Source organism: Seriola dumerili, unplaced genomic scaffold (assembly GCF_002260705.1).
Source record: "Seriola dumerili isolate Sdu_G_001 unplaced genomic scaffold, Sdu_1.0 BDQW01000073.1, whole genome shotgun sequence".
Lineage (NCBI taxonomy): Eukaryota > Metazoa > Chordata > Actinopteri > Carangiformes > Carangidae > Seriola > Seriola dumerili.
In genome coordinates this window covers 8464526-8481590 of record NW_019174328.1, presented here as the reverse complement: position 1 = coordinate 8481590, position 17065 = coordinate 8464526, and the positions used below count along the sequence as shown (strand labels likewise).

At 39.3% G+C, this 17065-nt stretch overlaps 1 protein-coding gene across 1 annotated transcript in view; it reads right to left on the bottom strand.

Annotated features, from left to right (window-relative positions):
- Positions 1-350: 350 nt before the first annotated feature.
- The window catches only part of wdr27 (WD repeat domain 27), a gene marked incomplete at its 3' end in the record, with an annotated part of 51770 nt that continues 35055 nt past the window's right edge, over positions 351-17065 (bottom strand). The window contains exon 21 of the mRNA XM_022744018.1: positions 351-487. Coding sequence (XP_022599739.1) covers positions 351-487 — 137 coding nt within the window. The remainder of the gene's footprint in view (positions 488-17065) is intronic.

Here is a 17065-nt window from a genome sequence, read left to right as displayed (position 1 = left end):
TGTTTTCACACATCAAGATATTTTGATTTTTATGTGGCATTTGTCAGCTTTTGTTCTCGAACGAAATTGTTTTTTAATTTATATATAAGCCGCGTAATGACTGGATTCACTGATATGACACTGTAAGTGATTTTTCATAACTACGCCGTAACCTTTTTCTTCAGTGACTTTTAATTTGGTAAGTCTTTTACCTGATAGCTGATCGTTTCTGTGATCTGTGTGCCCACAGTGTCTCATCCTGACTAAAGTTCACGAGAATGTCCTCCGCTCACAACAACCACATCGCTCACAACAACCACATTCAGTTTATGGCGTAAATTGTCTCAGTGTGGTAAAATTATAACTCTGACTTCATGTCCACTGGGTTGGTGGTGGTGGTCTGAGATGGTGCAACCTGCTCCCCTTCCCCCACAGGTCCCTGGGAGGAAAAACTGTCCTGGACGTCCTCATCGTCTCTCTTACCACCCACTTCGTCATTGTGTGTTCCCTATACAAAATATTCAAAGGCATTCATTATCATTTAAATTAAATCTTTAAAAAAAATCCTTTTGATTTATTTTATCTTTTTCAAATCAAAAATCTGGGACAATAATGTACTTAATGAAAATACCTGGGTTCTGTTACAACTACATTTGTGGACATTGAAATTCTGCAGTGTTGTGGAAATATTGTATTGAACTAATTCATAACAAAGAGTGACAACATGCAGCCTGGCACTAATTTTACATATACAATATGAAATAACAGTGACTTAATTAATACATTTAAATATGAGTAAAACTGTCCAAAATCCACTTTGGTGGATCAAAGTGGTAAAACCATGAAAAACACATCATCATAGACAAAATCTCTGTAAAAAAAATCAACACATTTTATTTGATACACACCACTATAAATAAGTAGTAGGCCTATAAGAATATGTAGAAGACATGCTATATGAATATGCTTCGATATAAAAGGGTAAAAAAGCTAAAAAAAAACTAAAGCCACCACAACTGCCTCCCAGACCGTCATGTGTATTTACATTGTTAAGGTTTACAAGCAGCTCTTGAAGTGGAAAAAATAAGTGTTAGTACTTCTTCTTCATATAATGTCGTGTCGGGACGCATCTATGGCACACACCTGCATCTGGAGATGGTGTGTGTGCTCTCATGTCAAGAGCCACTGTCACTGTTTGCTCTGAGGTTTATTGGATTGTTATTTTTTGTTATTGTTTATTATCAACAGCCAGAGGTTGTTTTTTGTTTACAATCGTTCCACCTAGATCTGACCTAGCCTACAAGTTCTCACAGAGACCGGTGTGGCGTGTACTGGACTAAACAGTCGCCGGCAGTACAGTTGAAATTTATTAAGCTGTATTATAATTCTTTATTCATTATAAATGAGTGTGATTTTAGATGTTGCTTACTGTTTATAGCCTACAAGCTGACTATTTACAAAATCAAGGTCTAGTTTGTACTCACAAAATAGTACAAACTATATATACTAAATAGCACAAAAGTTTGCGAAGTGGCTGCGTCATGAGTGGACATGCTGACAGATGTGCCAGCCGACAGTGACTTTCCTTATTACTAAATCATCAGCTGCCCCCTTGCTAAGGTCCTGAGAAAGTGATTCTTGCTCTTTCTCCAGAGCCGCATATAAAAATGTAGGCCTAATGTTAAATGAAAACAATAAGTAGACGCAAAATAGAAACATTTTAATAATTCCTATGGCCACAGCTGGCCACAGCGGTCTATATGACCGCTTTGGCGGTCCAAGGAATAAATGCTCAGAAATCTTTTGTTTTTTATTTTAATATCTTCTAGGCTTCAGAAAACATCAAAAACATATATTTAGGGAAAGTCATGGAGTGAGAGACCTGTAGTTTTTATTTTAAAAAAGTTGTTTACATAATAAAATCTCAAACGGTCCATTAGACCGTCTTGGCGGTTCTAGTGTTAACTGAATGACTTGAACATTACGATTAACTGTCAACACCAATTTTCCGTGACATGGACATGGACAGTGTAAAGCAGGGGTATTCAATTAAAATTCAGAGAGGTCCAGTTACAAAAATGTCCTCCCAGCAAAGGTCCGAATCTTATATTGTCACTCGAAATAGTGTACCCTGATGTAAATAAAAAACAACATACGTACTTTTCTATATCATTTATTGTCAAATTTCAAGTGTTTGCAATATACTTTAAACATACCGATAAGTCTGAACTTGTATGGCACTTGAATGGAAAACATTACTGTAGTTGTCTTTACTACATTTCAAGTAACTGAATTTCTTCTGAATAAAATAAATAAAAAGTGCAAACACAGCTTTGAGCAGCCTGAACTTAGGGTAATGTAAAAACATTCAGAATCTTTTGAATAAAATAAAAGTGCATCTTTAAGAAAAAATGTAAACAAAAGACCTTTGAGCTGCCCACCCCCTTTTTTACACATGTATTAACTACATTTAAAATAAAATAACACAGGAACCTTAATGCCTACATTTCAAGTAAATTAGAACAAGGCAGAATTTACTGAATAAAAGAAAAGTGCAGAGCTTTGAGCAGCTCCCTTTCTCCTCTCTCCTCTCCTTCCTCCTTTTCCAACTTCCTTTCCTAGTGAGAGAAATGGGCATGTAACTTTCCTGCCAGCAGTTTGAATCTTGGCTTAAATGGGGTTAGTGCCATTCTCATGCTCATGTGGAGATGCTCATTGGTAAGCCTGGAACGGTACTTTGTTTTGATAATGTTCATCATAGAGAAAGCTGTCTCACAGCTGTAAGTTGATCCAAACATGTTTAAGGTGTGTAGTGCTACTTTGGTTAGACCAGGGAAAATGGTTTCAGGCACAATCTGTAACCAGAAAGTAGCAGAGTCAGTTGTTTCAAAATGCTCTCTCAGAGCAACATCTGCTTGCAGATCAGTGAGCTCTAACTGTAAAGATCCAGGATGTGCCCACTTGAAGGTCTGTGTCACCTTTGAAAATCCTCTGATTTGGATTCTCGATTAGCAGGCGGAGCTGGTGTCCAAGATTGAAGCTGTCAAATCGATGACAGAAGTTTCCAATCAGCTTGTTTATGAAGCTGACATAAGGGGAAATGTTTCTCTTACCCTGAATTTGTGGGGTGTGGGAATTTGTGTTGCATTTGTGGGAAGTGCTCACATTCTCCTTGGAGATCTTCTTTGAAAATGTCCAGCTTCATCTGGAAGGAGCGGACAGTTTTCATCAAATCACAGACAGAATTTGTCTGACCCTGCAGCTTTAAATTGAGCTTATTAAGGTGTCCTGTGATGTCCACCAAAAAAGCCACCACATCCATCTTGTTATCTTGCAAAAAGTTTGCAAACTGTGTTGCTTTTTGTCTCTTGAGCTGCTGTAAGAAAGCAGCTATTTCCTTTCTGATGGACCAGAAGCGTCCCAGTGCATTCCCTTTGCTTAGCCATCTCACATTGTTGTGGAGTAGTAGGTAATTTGCATCTGCCTCCATTTCTTTCAGAAATTCTATCAGCAGTCGATGCTGATGGGATGAGGATGCCCTGAGGAAGTTGATGAGTCTCATCATGGTATTCATTACTTCAGCAAACTCTTCAGAAAGAATGGCACAGAGAACAGTCTGATGGATGATACAGTGGTAGGCTATGAAATCAGGGTTGTCTTGTTTCATCCATGCCACAGCCCCCTTCTCTCTACCAACCATGGCAGGTGCACCATCCGTGGTGACTGAGACTACTTGCTTCAGACGCCAATTCGGCAGTGAGGAAAATCATTGGAAAGTGTGGCTTCTGCAGGCCCTACTGTGCAAAGGTGGGAGAACAGAAAATGTCAGATTTGCCCAAAGAACGGCTACTTCCTGACTTACCTCCCTTCACGAACGTTGGGGTTGACTACTTTGGGCCGTTTGAAGTCAAGAGAGGCCGAAGTATGTGCAAGCGCTATGGGGTAATTTTCACCTGTTTCTCAAGCCAAGCTGTACACTCAGTGATGTTGCTAGGTACGCGTCCTGCGTCCCTGACGCATTAAAATCTGAAAGGACACAGTAAACTCACTATCCATGCGTCCCAGGGACGCAACTCATTTTTCCCATGAAAAACGATACATTTTGAACAACATCTCGTGTTTAAAATCACAGTAACTAGTAAAAGTAACTTCGCTGTCAGCAGACCAGGCAAGCGCTGTTTCAACCCTCTGCGCATATACTCTGCGCAGACGTGATCACCTGTGCACAGTATTGCGACATGCTAGTTTAGCCACTACCAAAACAATTAGCCAGTCACCGCGGATTTCATTTCAACAATTAAAGATACGAACTTCATAGTAGTATATATGTACGGTATACATATATACATATGCTCTAGACTTGTTCACATTAAGCTGCTTACAATACACCACAAACATATCTACATCACAGTACGGCCCGCGAATGAGTCAGGTGTGTGTGTTTGCTACCGGCAGCATACAAGTTTTTGACTGTCATCACGTAGTCGCGTTTTCACATTGTTGTTTTGCATCGTCTTTGGAAATTGATATTTTATGGAACGTTCAGGTTTATGTGGCACTCGTGGAATAATAAATGCACGCTTTGTAAGTACAACGAACTTGTGGGATCTTTTATTCGTGTGGAGTATGACGCGTCCACTTGGTGTAAAGCCGGTTGCAGCCACCTCAATGGTTTGTAGACACTTTTTTTGGATCCTGGAGTCAAGCCATACAGTACTTCTGTCAGAATTTTGCTTTGTAAAGTTATGTGTTTGTAATCAACCCACTACTATAGGTTCCAAATGACTAGAATGCATTATCCTGACAGAAAGATGTCTGTGTTATGTGTTACAGGAAAAAGAAGACCCCAATTCCTACTTGAAGAAACGCCCTCTCTCCTGCCCAGTCCTGATTGTCAGTCCGTCCAACTGCCTCCTAGCAGTAGGAGATGTGCCAATAACCACCTTTCCAAAAGACAACCTTACCGAGAGTGCTTTATACCTTATGGCCTACTATTGTGCCCTACACCTGACTTATCCAAAGTGTGTAGCCACTCTGCTTTCAGTCATACAGACGGAGGTCCTCTTAGACAAAATCCATGAGAAAGATCTCACATTGTCTTACAAGAAGAGCATGGCTGAGTGGAAAGCTTCTATTGGCCAATAAAACCAGTGGTCAGATATGGTGTAGGATAGCACTTCCTCTCTCCTTCCAAGGGTACTACAGTCCATGTTCATTTTTCACTTTTCAGTTAATATTAATAATTAAACTGTCTGTTCTGCAGATGCAGTCACTAATTTTAATTTTGATTTTGTATGTGTATTGAAGGGCACATTGGTCAGATGTTTGGACCTGACCTTAACTCACTCACATATTTGGCATGTTCTGTATTACTGTATTACATGTACAGTATTACTTTTGTAGAGTTTACAATAAGGTAAATGCACTTGAGATGATGACAGGATGGTAAATTATGGCTTATTACGGCAAAAGAGCACTGCCTAATACGAGTCAGGAATGCTAACTTCAAGATATTTTGTCTCCAAATGCCAGTTTCTAATCTTATTTCAAGTAGGTGGTGGACTTAACCCTCCTATTATCCTTGGGGTCAATTTGACCCCATTCAATGTTTATCATTCAAAAAACAATAGTTGGCTTTTTTTTTTTTGCTCCATATTTCATGACTTTTCCTAATTTGATGGGGACATCTGATTAAGCATAAAATTATCGTGATGGTATTTTTTCAATGTGCTGAACGCATATTGCACGCATCGGTGTTCCTTTGGGGTCAATTTGACCCCAAGCTGTTTTAGCTGTGTAAAACTTGTCTGTCTGTGTGTGTGACCTAACATTCCCACACCTGCAGGTGCAGAGTTGATACTTTTGAGTTGATACATAATGGGGGTGGGGGGGGCTTTCCCACACCATGGGCATGAAGGTGTGTGTGTCTGTGTGTGTATGTGTGACCTACTCTACTCACACCTGCCGAAGTAGAACTGAACTTTCCCGCGCTGTGGAGGGCTAGGTATTCCTGCAAGGACATTGGTAGTTCATGCAAAATAAGGGAGGAGCAAACATATAAAAGCTTGCATGGCAGCCCTCTATCCAAATCATTCCTCATTGTGCTCTGTGTATACTGCAATCTGCACGCTCTCTCACTTGAAAATGTCCTTACTGTCAATGATGTTCTGGAACAGCTCTTTGACAGTGAAAGTGACATAGAGCAGAATGTGTCTGAGACAGAGGATTGTGTTGAGGAGGACCCTGATTTTGAGGCATTCTTTCATCTGATGAGAATGAGAGTGTTGACCCTCCTGTTGTCTCTCAACCACCAGCAGACACGATCCCTTCCAAAAATGGAACGATAATATGGTCCCTTTCCCCACTTAGACAGCAGGGTAGACTTAGCGCTACTAATGGTTACAGGCCCCACAGATATGCAATCAGCCATGTCTAAGACATCAAGTCATCATTAGAGCTCTTCATAACACCATCGATCGAAAATATTGTACTTGGGATGACAAATTTAGAGGGGAAGCGTGTGTTTGGGGACAGTTGGAAAGACTTGGATGTAGTTGACTTGGAAGCCTACATTGGCTTACTCATTTTGGCAGGAGTTTACAGATCAAAAGGTGAAGCAACAGCAAGCCTTTGGAACGCTGAGACTGGAAGGGCAATATTTCCAGCCACTATGTCTCTGAAGACATTCCAAGTTTTGTCCCGTGTCATACGCTTTGATGACAAACAAATAAGGCAGGGCCGACCAACATCAATTAATATGGTTAATTCTGTGAGAGTCATGAATGTGCACCCCAAATTAGAAAAGATTTGGATGAAAGATTTTCAAGATACACTAACTCTAAAACTGAAAGTTTGACCTGATGGTGGTGCTGCAGGGAAGGTCATATCATCACCAAAACCAACAGGGTTCATACTCTTGTGGTCATTAATGTTGCCAGTAAATTTGAGAAGATTTGTATGAAAACTTTTCAAGATAAATTAATTCTAATTTAAAAGTTTGGCCTGATGGTGGCGCTAGAGGAAGGGTCAACTCACTGATAGGTTTCATGATCAAGGGGTTATTTATGTATTCAACAAATAAACAAAGTGCCTGACACAAAAACTTGGTCAACAATTTTCTGTAAATCATTTTCTGCAGGCAAATATCCCTGGGGTCAGATTGACCCCAAGGGTAAAATGTGTTAGTAATATTTGAGGATAATACGAGGGTTAAATCTAGAACAGTGTCACAATTATAGAATTAAAAATTATTTGAATACACTTGAAACAAACAGGATGGCAAAAACTTTTGAGGGGATAATACTATTTTTGCGCATCACAAGCTTATTATGAGACACAAAACATCAGAATACTAGTAAAATATAGCTAAAAGTGAGTTTTCCCAGCTAATTTCAAGATCATTCTTATCCTGTAAGGATTAAATATAATGTCTTATTTCAAGAAATCTTACCAAGAGAATTTTCACTTGTTCCACTGGCAGATTGTTTCGCTTATTACAAGCAAAAAATATCTTATATTAATTTTTTTTTGCTTATTTTTGGAGTGGCCTTTTTTCCAGTGTTCTACGTGAAAAGCACAGTACTACCCTCTGAAAAGAAAACTGAATACTAAAAGTACACATACCTAAAAAGCTGCGCCGTATGTAGGGACAGTACTTGGATGCTGGATACTCAGTTACATTCCACCATATAAAATGTACGCAGGGAAGCAAGACACAAGACTTTTAAGAAAGTCATTATGGCGTATTTAATCAGAATCTTGAATTGTAGCTATGACATGGGACATACACACAGTAGACGATAAAAAAGGAGGTGCCAGGAACCGACTTTACTATTCCCCTTTACAGCGCCGACAACATTATGTCTTTTTTGTTTAACCATGTTTTCAGTTGTGCATGCATTAGTGGTCTGATCTCGTGCATCGCGCAAAACGTGAAAGTTGTCAAACTTTGCAAGAGGAGGTAAAAGACAGTCCCACGCCCGTGTTTGGGACTGTGGTTGGGACGTTGTGAGGTGTCCCAGATGTTGCCTCTGCTGTTGTTGTTGCTGCTGTTCCACTTTATCACTTTCTGTTCCTAATGCCCAACGTTTTTCATGACAGGCCATCATAAGGCTGATATCATGTGGTCTGATCCTGCCATTAGTTTACAGCAGGTTTTTAAGGCAGCATTGAAAGGTCTCATCAAGTAGGTTGCCTATGAGCTAAACCACTGTTTTCTTCTAGCAGTGTAGCAATTACTAACATTGCTCATGTCAAAGATTATCACTTTTATATCCATCAGTGTGGCTACTTATTTCTTTTAAATAATTCATAGAACATTATAAAACCAGAAAAGCATAAGACCTGCATGAATCACTGCTATATGACAGCAGTTTTTGACATGTGCACAAATATTCCCCTCCCTTGACTTTGAGCTGCACCGAGTTTACGAAAACAAAAGAGCAGAGATCCTCAGAGGTCTCTGAGGGATCATTAAACTGCACGTGTCTCATGATGTATATCTTGGTTTTCTTTATATAAATTACTCATGAGGGAAAGTGAAGGCCTGCATTCAGAACTCAGGCCACGCCAGGCTCGGCCAGGCCAGAGACCAGAGAGGAAGTCAACCACTAAAACACTTCACAGACCATATTTGAGTTGTAGATGATGCTGGAATATGAAAAGTTTGAGACGGACTCTGTTCTTCTCTCTCTCAAATTGAATGATAAAGCATTATGAGAGACCAAACTTTGGACCCGATTTGCGTTATGATGTGCGGGTGTGGCTATCAGTGAAATCCTTTTATCTGCAAGTATAAACACATCATTCTTTTCTGGTGAGATCAATGTAGGGAGTGCACCCAAAACGACCTCACACAGACAAGGAATGTGCGTGTACAACAATATATCGCTTTGGTTTGTGAATGTGAGCTCACTGAATCCTAAGAGTAGCAAGTTAATTCATTCAAGGGAAGACACTAACTCCTAAACACACACACACAGACGCACGAACACCCGCACGCGCACGCGCACACACACACACACACACACACACACACACACACACACACACACACACATTCCAGCACATTAAAATGGAGAAAGAACATGGCTTCATAAATTTACTCCAAAGACAATTTATTGTGTTTTGTTCCAGTAGAAAGTCTCAACTGTTTGCAGGAACACTAAAGCTCACCATGACAGAGCCGACTCAACCTTGCCAGTACATACCTATCTTTGTGGCATAAAAAGCACACACACACACACGCAGGCATGCGCGAACACACACACACACACACACACATACACACACAATAAGATGTATGACAAAAGAATAGGTACCACCCCATAAATCCCATACTGCCTTAGCCCTGCTTTCTTTAATGTATAACATCAGTTTTTGTGATAGGAAACCTGGCTGCTGATATTGTGTAACTTAAAAGCTATATTTCATCTGACCTAGCTGAGGCTGGTGCTGCACACAGAACAATCTTGACAAACAGTCTGTCTTGGTATCAATTAAAGCACACAGTCCAAAAAGACACAGTAAATTAAATGCAGAATATTGGACAGAGGACAAGGCAGAAATGAGCAGTCTCCTGAAAATTCACATCCGTCTGAGGGAGTTAAGACAAGGCAGCCTATCAGGATATATCATTCTATCATCAGCGTCACCGTCAGATAATGCGTCAAGTACAATATCTTTTCCTAATGGAGGGAATGAGCGACGCTTGAAATTTCATTCCATTCCAGATAGGGTGAGTTTTCCTACAGCCTTTCTGAAGACTTAGCTGTGGGCTATAACATGTCGGCAGTGATGGAGGCAGCACAGTAGGTGATAATAAGAGTTTTTCTGGTAAAGAAAAAAAAAGAGAATTATGACCCAATCTCAAGAAAGTATTTGCCAGCGAAAACTCCCCAGGAACTTTTAACTATTTTTTAACTTTGGTATTACACTTATGAAACTGAGACAATAAGATTAATAGAGTCTCCAGGGGTCTCCAGAAACTATGACTGTGAATTTATTGTATTATAACAGTTAAATCTATTATATCAGGATAAATCCACTGAGATGCATCATCTCATGAGAGCATTATTGAAAACAAATGCAATTTGTTTTCCAAACACTTACACATTGAAATTCGCCACATGAAGAGAAAGAATATGTGCAGGTGAATGATTCCACTCAGAAGGAGCCCAACACAAAAGTTTTATCAAATTGATTTCATAGGAGACAAAGGAATGAGTAATTTGAAGTAAAGGGGACGAAGCATTGTTTCAAACAACATGGATAATTAAAATGAGTGCATTTGAAAATAAGCTCATAAATTAGAGTGCATCAAGCATTCAAGCATTGTGGTAAAGTAGAAGAAGAAACAAACAAAAGAATAACAGTTCATCCTTGTACAAATCTTCTGAAACTATTATAGACGACAATGAGAGTTCGGTTTTAAGAGAATTTTGGTGAATGATGTCAGCATCAATAATTTAAGTTGTGAAGTAAATCTCTGTCTGACTTTAAATTTGAAACAATGTCTGGAATGACAACACAAATACCACAATTAACTGTCTTTATTATATTATCAATGTGAAGTTTCCAGAGTCGATCTATAAATCCACATATTTAATTTGATCAAGTTTCTGAAGAGATTGACTGTTGTTATGAACTAAAACCAGAAAGCTGGATTTTAGACAATTTGGAATTGTGGTTCTGTCTCATAACAAAGACCATTGTGTAAGACTTTGTTTTATTGAGTTTGTTAGCTGACAACCAAGTTTGTAAACTGTTAAAGTCAGATCACAAAGCTTCTTGAATTTGTGATAAATTAAGTTTTCAACGTGTATATATAATGATATTGTTGGCATACAATTAAACGCGACAATCAGAAAGAATTAATGAGATCAGTAAAAAAATAGAAAACAGAAGTGGTCCTAAAGTAGAACTGTGAAGTACACACTACATGCATGTAAGCAGGATATAATGATTTATTTTTACTTTATACACTTTTACAGTAAATTTGTCATTTCACTAAGTCAGAGTCCTGTACTTTTGTTCTCTTCTATTACAGTTCAGTGTAACTGACATTTTATTGTGACTGTGGCAGTGAAGAGTAACTATAGAGCACAAACAATGTGGACGGGTGTGTCAGTATGAACAGTAGTGGCATCTGTGTCTCTGGCAGCCAAAGTGGTTGCACCCAGTTGATGTCATTGCTTTGTGTGCTGATCTGCTAAGTAGTGGTCACAGCCAGTAATATAGAAGTCTACATCTGTTCCACATACAGTAAGAGAACAAAATCTGATTCCTGAACACGCAGTATGTGCATGAATGGATGAGAATAACTGCTAATAGAATTGTTTTCCACAAAGTTAGCTGTGATTATTTGCAATTAAGTAAATGTTGCATTAAGATAATGTGGTTAAATGAACCTGATGAAAGATACTCAATCAAACCACTGACAACCCTTTGGATCCCAGTCAAAAGAAAAGTGGTCTAATGATGGACATCCTGGAGGATGAGTGAGCTGAAATGGGTGGCTCCTTTTGACAATTGGAAGCACAGAAGTGGAAGCACATACAACTTTTTCAACTTGTACCTATTTTTGATCTTCATTTAACAGCAAGAAACAAACCCTTGTGTTCTTCTTTCTAAGTGAAATCCTAGCCAGGGGGTTGGAACTGCTTTAACAAAACCTGCATGGTCTTTGCAGCAGCCTGCTGTAATTACCCAGTCATGCTGAGGACGCTATGCACAGCAGCACTGGTGTCCTGAGACAGATGGGCCCCACTGCTGGACTCAAACAGTCTCAGCTTCCCATCCAGGGTCCCAGTCAGCAGCTAGGAAAGACAGAGAAACAAACATGACATCACGTTCAGCTTTTACTCTTGTGGATGATATTTCCAAGGAACTGTGTCACACATCACTCTCCTTTTTCCGACAATCTGTTTAGAGGACCAAGTTGCATAACAGCACACCTGCTTCCTAACCAAGGTCAAGATCTACACTGTGTTTCCCATTGAAATTCTTGATTTTCCATACCTGCCATTTATCACAAAAAACAAGAAACTGCCTGACCAGAACACTGTTACATAACTTTGTTTAATCAAAAATGGGGCTTGGGGTTCCTGCCAGTGCTAGTCATGGTGAGGCAACTGTTTACAGATTAATAAGGCACCCACACATCAATAAACTAACATCAACCCACAACCTGCACGACCATTTAAACAGACACATGTGCAAACACACACACACACACACACACACACACACACACACACACACACACACACACACACACACACACACACTAACTAACATGTGGATGCAGATGAACACAAGCACACATGTGGAGAACCACCTCTTTGCTATATTTCTTTTTTAGCAGCAAGGATTATCTCATCCTTTTATCAGTCAGTACAGCAGATGAGAATGAGGGAGCATTACCTCAACAATCAATCAGCAGAGGTTCACAATGAGGCTTATGATATATATTTATACCTGCAGCTGCTCAAAATGGAGTATATAATATGATGGAACAATCATAATTGAAGACAGTTGTTCATAAATGGCTCTATCTTCACTTTATTTTAAGCGTACGTAACGTGTAAGACCAGGGTGTGTGAAACACCATTTCAAATCTATGTCATACTATTTCAAGCCAGGATTATTTGTACTACACTTAATCCCACTTAAAGTCCTAAAGGACTTCACAAATCATACATGATGAAAAAGAGGTGAAAACAACCCAACAAACTGCAAACTAAATAGGAATGCTTGGGTGAATGTCCAGATCTGCTGTGGAGTATCAGTGTTGTTTATGGTAATTTCAGAGATTTTAGGCCTTGTAAAGACAGAGTATCTTTTTGGAGTATACTAACAGTGGGAATCTTGGAAAACAACGATTTGCCAAGCAGTGATAAAAACCACATTTGGTACAACAATAGTCCAACATTTTTTCCCATGTACTAAAGCTGTTTTATGCAGGAGCAATCATCTTTTACCAGCACACAGATGCCTGTGCTGGGAAAGGGAGTCACAATAGCTGAGGTCTGAGGATGACTCAAACATACAACGACTAAACTGGGGTGGATTTAATCTTCCTTTGATGGGTGATCCTTGCAGTTTCTCTCCTATAGACACACAGAAGATTTCCAGGTGTGCATGGAGCCCAAAGACGAGAGGATTACTTCCAAAAGGCAGCCAAGTAAGCACAAATACATTACGCCCACATAAGCATTTGTTATACTGGTGTTCTCTAGTGTATAAAAATGTTTGAGACTCTCCCACAAAACAAACACTTTGACAGCTCATTTCACTAGTTCCTCTCTTTTCAAGGAGTCTTCTTTCACCATGACCTCCTGCTCAATGACCTCAATGAACAATAGCCAAGCTGTCTGGGTCCTGCCCTCGGGCTGCTAAAATAGCTATTTAAAACTTAAAGAGGGTCAGAGAGCAGTTCCATTAGCAACCACAGCTGTCTTCATCAACTGCTTTCGAAAACCATTAGACTGTGTTATCGCCTAGACATTACACTCGTCCATGCAAACATGCAGTCCAGAGCTGAGTTGAGTTGTCTAAAAAGGGGATAACAACATTTGGAATTTTGAAATCATACACTTGCAACAAACATCTGTTTCCAACACATTCCATTTCTGCAACCATCCACCTTTGTTCACCGAAGCTGAAGCGAGCTGAGCTGATGAGGACTGAATGTTTTGGGTGACCTTCAGGGTCAGAGCTAATTCACTGTAGACATATAGCAGGGGTCATGCCGGGCCATCACAAGTGAGTTATTAGACTTTCCTCAACATCGCACTTCTAAGAAACATAGATTTTCAAGATTTATTTGCAGATGTCTTCGTGCAACCCTATAGCCACTGACATACACTACCGGACAAAAGTTTCAGGATACCACATTTTTACAGTTTTTACAGTTTTTTACATTTTATTGAAATTTCAACGGTTCAAGTCCAGTGAATAACCTTAAATGGTACAAAGACATAAGCAGTACACTGCCCAAGGTTAAAAAAAGGTTAGGTCTCTAAAAACTGAAAAATCATAGACATTTCATAGAAAATCTGAAATAAATGAAGCCTTGGAAGTTAATGCAAACAATTCCTACATGTGCACCAATTTTTGCTGATGACTTATAAACTCTGTCTGTACAAAGGCAGTGTTGGCACAAACTGTGTTAGTACATAATCAATACTGTACTGCAGGAGGAAGTACTATATTTTGCTATCAGAATGGAGAAAAAAGAGAAGTAACAAAGGAAGGTTGTTCAGGGGTTCATCCTAAAGCAAGATAAGGACCCAAAACATTAGAAGAAAACAACCAGAGGGGGGCCTCCCATAATGGGAGAGCAGCACAGGCTCCAGACTTAAACCCCATGTTGCTGGTTTGGGATGACCTGGACAGAAGGTGAAAACAAAGCAAACTACAAATGCGACACATTTGCGAGAACTTCTGCAACAATGTTGGGGCGAACTTTAAAAAACAATATTTCATTTCCATTGTAGAAAGAATGCCACGAGTGTGTTCAGCTGGAGTTCAATCTTCAACAAGAAGATTCCGTGATTCCATGTTTATAAAATCTCCAGTTGTTTATTTGTTCTATTCTTTAATGTCAGAAAAACTGAGACATTGAATTATGTAAATTTAAGTTAGAACTGGAAAAAATGAGGTGTTCTAAAACTTTTGAACAGTAGTGAATAGGTTTTCAAAGTTAATATCATTCCCAGGCATATGCCTTTCAGTTTTGGTAGGATGTGTTTGACACATGACCTTTCATAATGTCAAACACACAAATCATGCACGAAAATATGGGCTGCCTCTTATTTTATGATCTTTTTGTTTATTTGTTTTTATGTTTAGTATATAAAGTCTCATTCAAAACTTTTTAGGAATTCTGGGATCGTAAATCAGGTTGAGAATGTGCGTGGTGTGTCACGCATATTACATAATCTAAGTTATTGTCAGGCGTGCTGGCTGAATACCACGGAAAAATCACAGACACACCACAAATCAATACTTCAAAGCAGAAATAAAAATGATGATTCAGAACACAATGTGGGTTAGATTTTCCAGTGGTGAACACTTGTGTCAGATATTGGCATTCTGGCCCACAGAAAATGTCCATCTGTAGAAACTGGTATGAACAAAAGCTTCACAAATGCCAACATACAGGATGTTCTGTGCTGTACATGTTGAGGGAGGGAGGATAATCCACGCGTGATAGGAAAAAGAGCAGACACTCACCACGGTTCTACATGAACCATCAGTAAAAGAAGTCTATTGCTAATGGTGACTGATATATATATACTGTATGATCCTTTGAAGATCCCTTTACCTGCCAATTAATCTTTATGCATTAAAGGAGCTATTTGTAAGTTTTGCTATTGCTACATAGTCATCGTTAGCATTAACAGCTGTTTCTCACCAGTCTTGCCAAGAGCTTCAGCCATTGTTGCATTTACAAGACAAGAGGTTATAATACATCCTCTGAGCAGCCTCAGCTTCTTCAAGTCGTACTGGACTCACATCACATTGGAGACATGACATTCCTCAATGATTTTTTTAATTAAATAAATTTTCAACTAAGTTCACACTAATCCAACCACAGCTCTTATCATATCTATCATTATTATAATGATGACAATATCCAGATACTGAAAGTAGCACACAAGTTATATGTGTCTGACTCAACTTTTTGCCTTTCTGTCATCCATCTGCCCTCTAGCCAGTGTCTGCGTAGGTATAGAGCTCATTTCTAAGGCCATGGATACGCCCAGCTGAGTGAATGTAATGCAGAGAAAAACAGATACAATAACAGTCACAACATTCCATGTGTGCAGGGAACGGCCCCAAAAAAAGAGTGGTGAATGTCTATTAAGGCTGACACCATTACAGAACGCATTATTACTTAATTATTATTATAATTATTCTATGACAGTGTCATAGGGCTAGCCCTGTCAATATCTCAGCCATTTTAAAAGCAAGTTTAATGACATCGACAGAACTATAGCATGATGTGTAATCTCTTGAAAGTTCTCATTTGGTGCTTCAAAAAACAAAACAAACAATGTCCTTCACCTCTCCAACATTAAATAGATTCTGTATATCTTTGACTGAATCTATATGATGCGTATTTTTTCCTTTTTTTTTTTGAGAATCACAGTGTGATTCTCAGTGTGTTTGCTGTCTTACACAGAGTTCAGGACAGATCCGTCGGATCTCTGTGATTTCAAAAAGTTAAATCATAAAACCCCAGCGCAGGTCATTTTCACTTACTAGAAACATAATATATGCTCCTTCATAATTTGTCTTCATTTTAAATGTAAATGTTCACACCTGAGCTACTTTAATGCATTGAAACTGCACACTCAAGTAAAATGCTGTGTGTCATTCAAGTTTACAGTGTTCCTCACAGTTTGGGTATTCAGACAAAAAACAGGACAAAGCTATCCACTATGGCCAAGTGAGAAAATGCTGTCTACGACATGCGAAAGGTTTTGATACTTCTTGTAACTTTGCAGCTAGACCGAAACTTTTTATGTCCTCACTTCCTGTTCATTGCAGTTCCAGCTGTGCTGAACACAGGCCAGTTGATTTCAGAGAGGCTGTCTCAGCTCAGTCTGTGTCTCACTCTAATGTGACATTCTGGACCAGACAGCAGAGTCCACCTCTGTATTTGCTGTCTGGCCACTACAGTAAGAAGGGAGTGTTTTGCTCTCCGGGGTCAGGCAGAGAGGAAACGAAGAGATAAAATATGAAAAAAAAAAACTAAGGAGTGTGAATAGTTTTTCAAAAGACAAATGGCCACAAATGAAATGATACAGTAAAAAGGTCTAGTGGGACGCCAGCTGCATTTCTGCCTGCCTGCAAAGAACAAAGATGATACATGCTGACATATGGAGACAAGAGTAGCACTGAGCTTGAAAGCCAATGAGATGATTCACTCACTGTTCATCTTCCTAGTTGGGACGATAGAACATGTTAACTTTTAGAGACAGCTGCCTGTGTCAGTAAGCGGTCAGAGTCCTGCACTAACTCCAACACATGACGTGCAAATGAGGTCCAAAGTACTTGAGGGAAAGAGATCAGAACC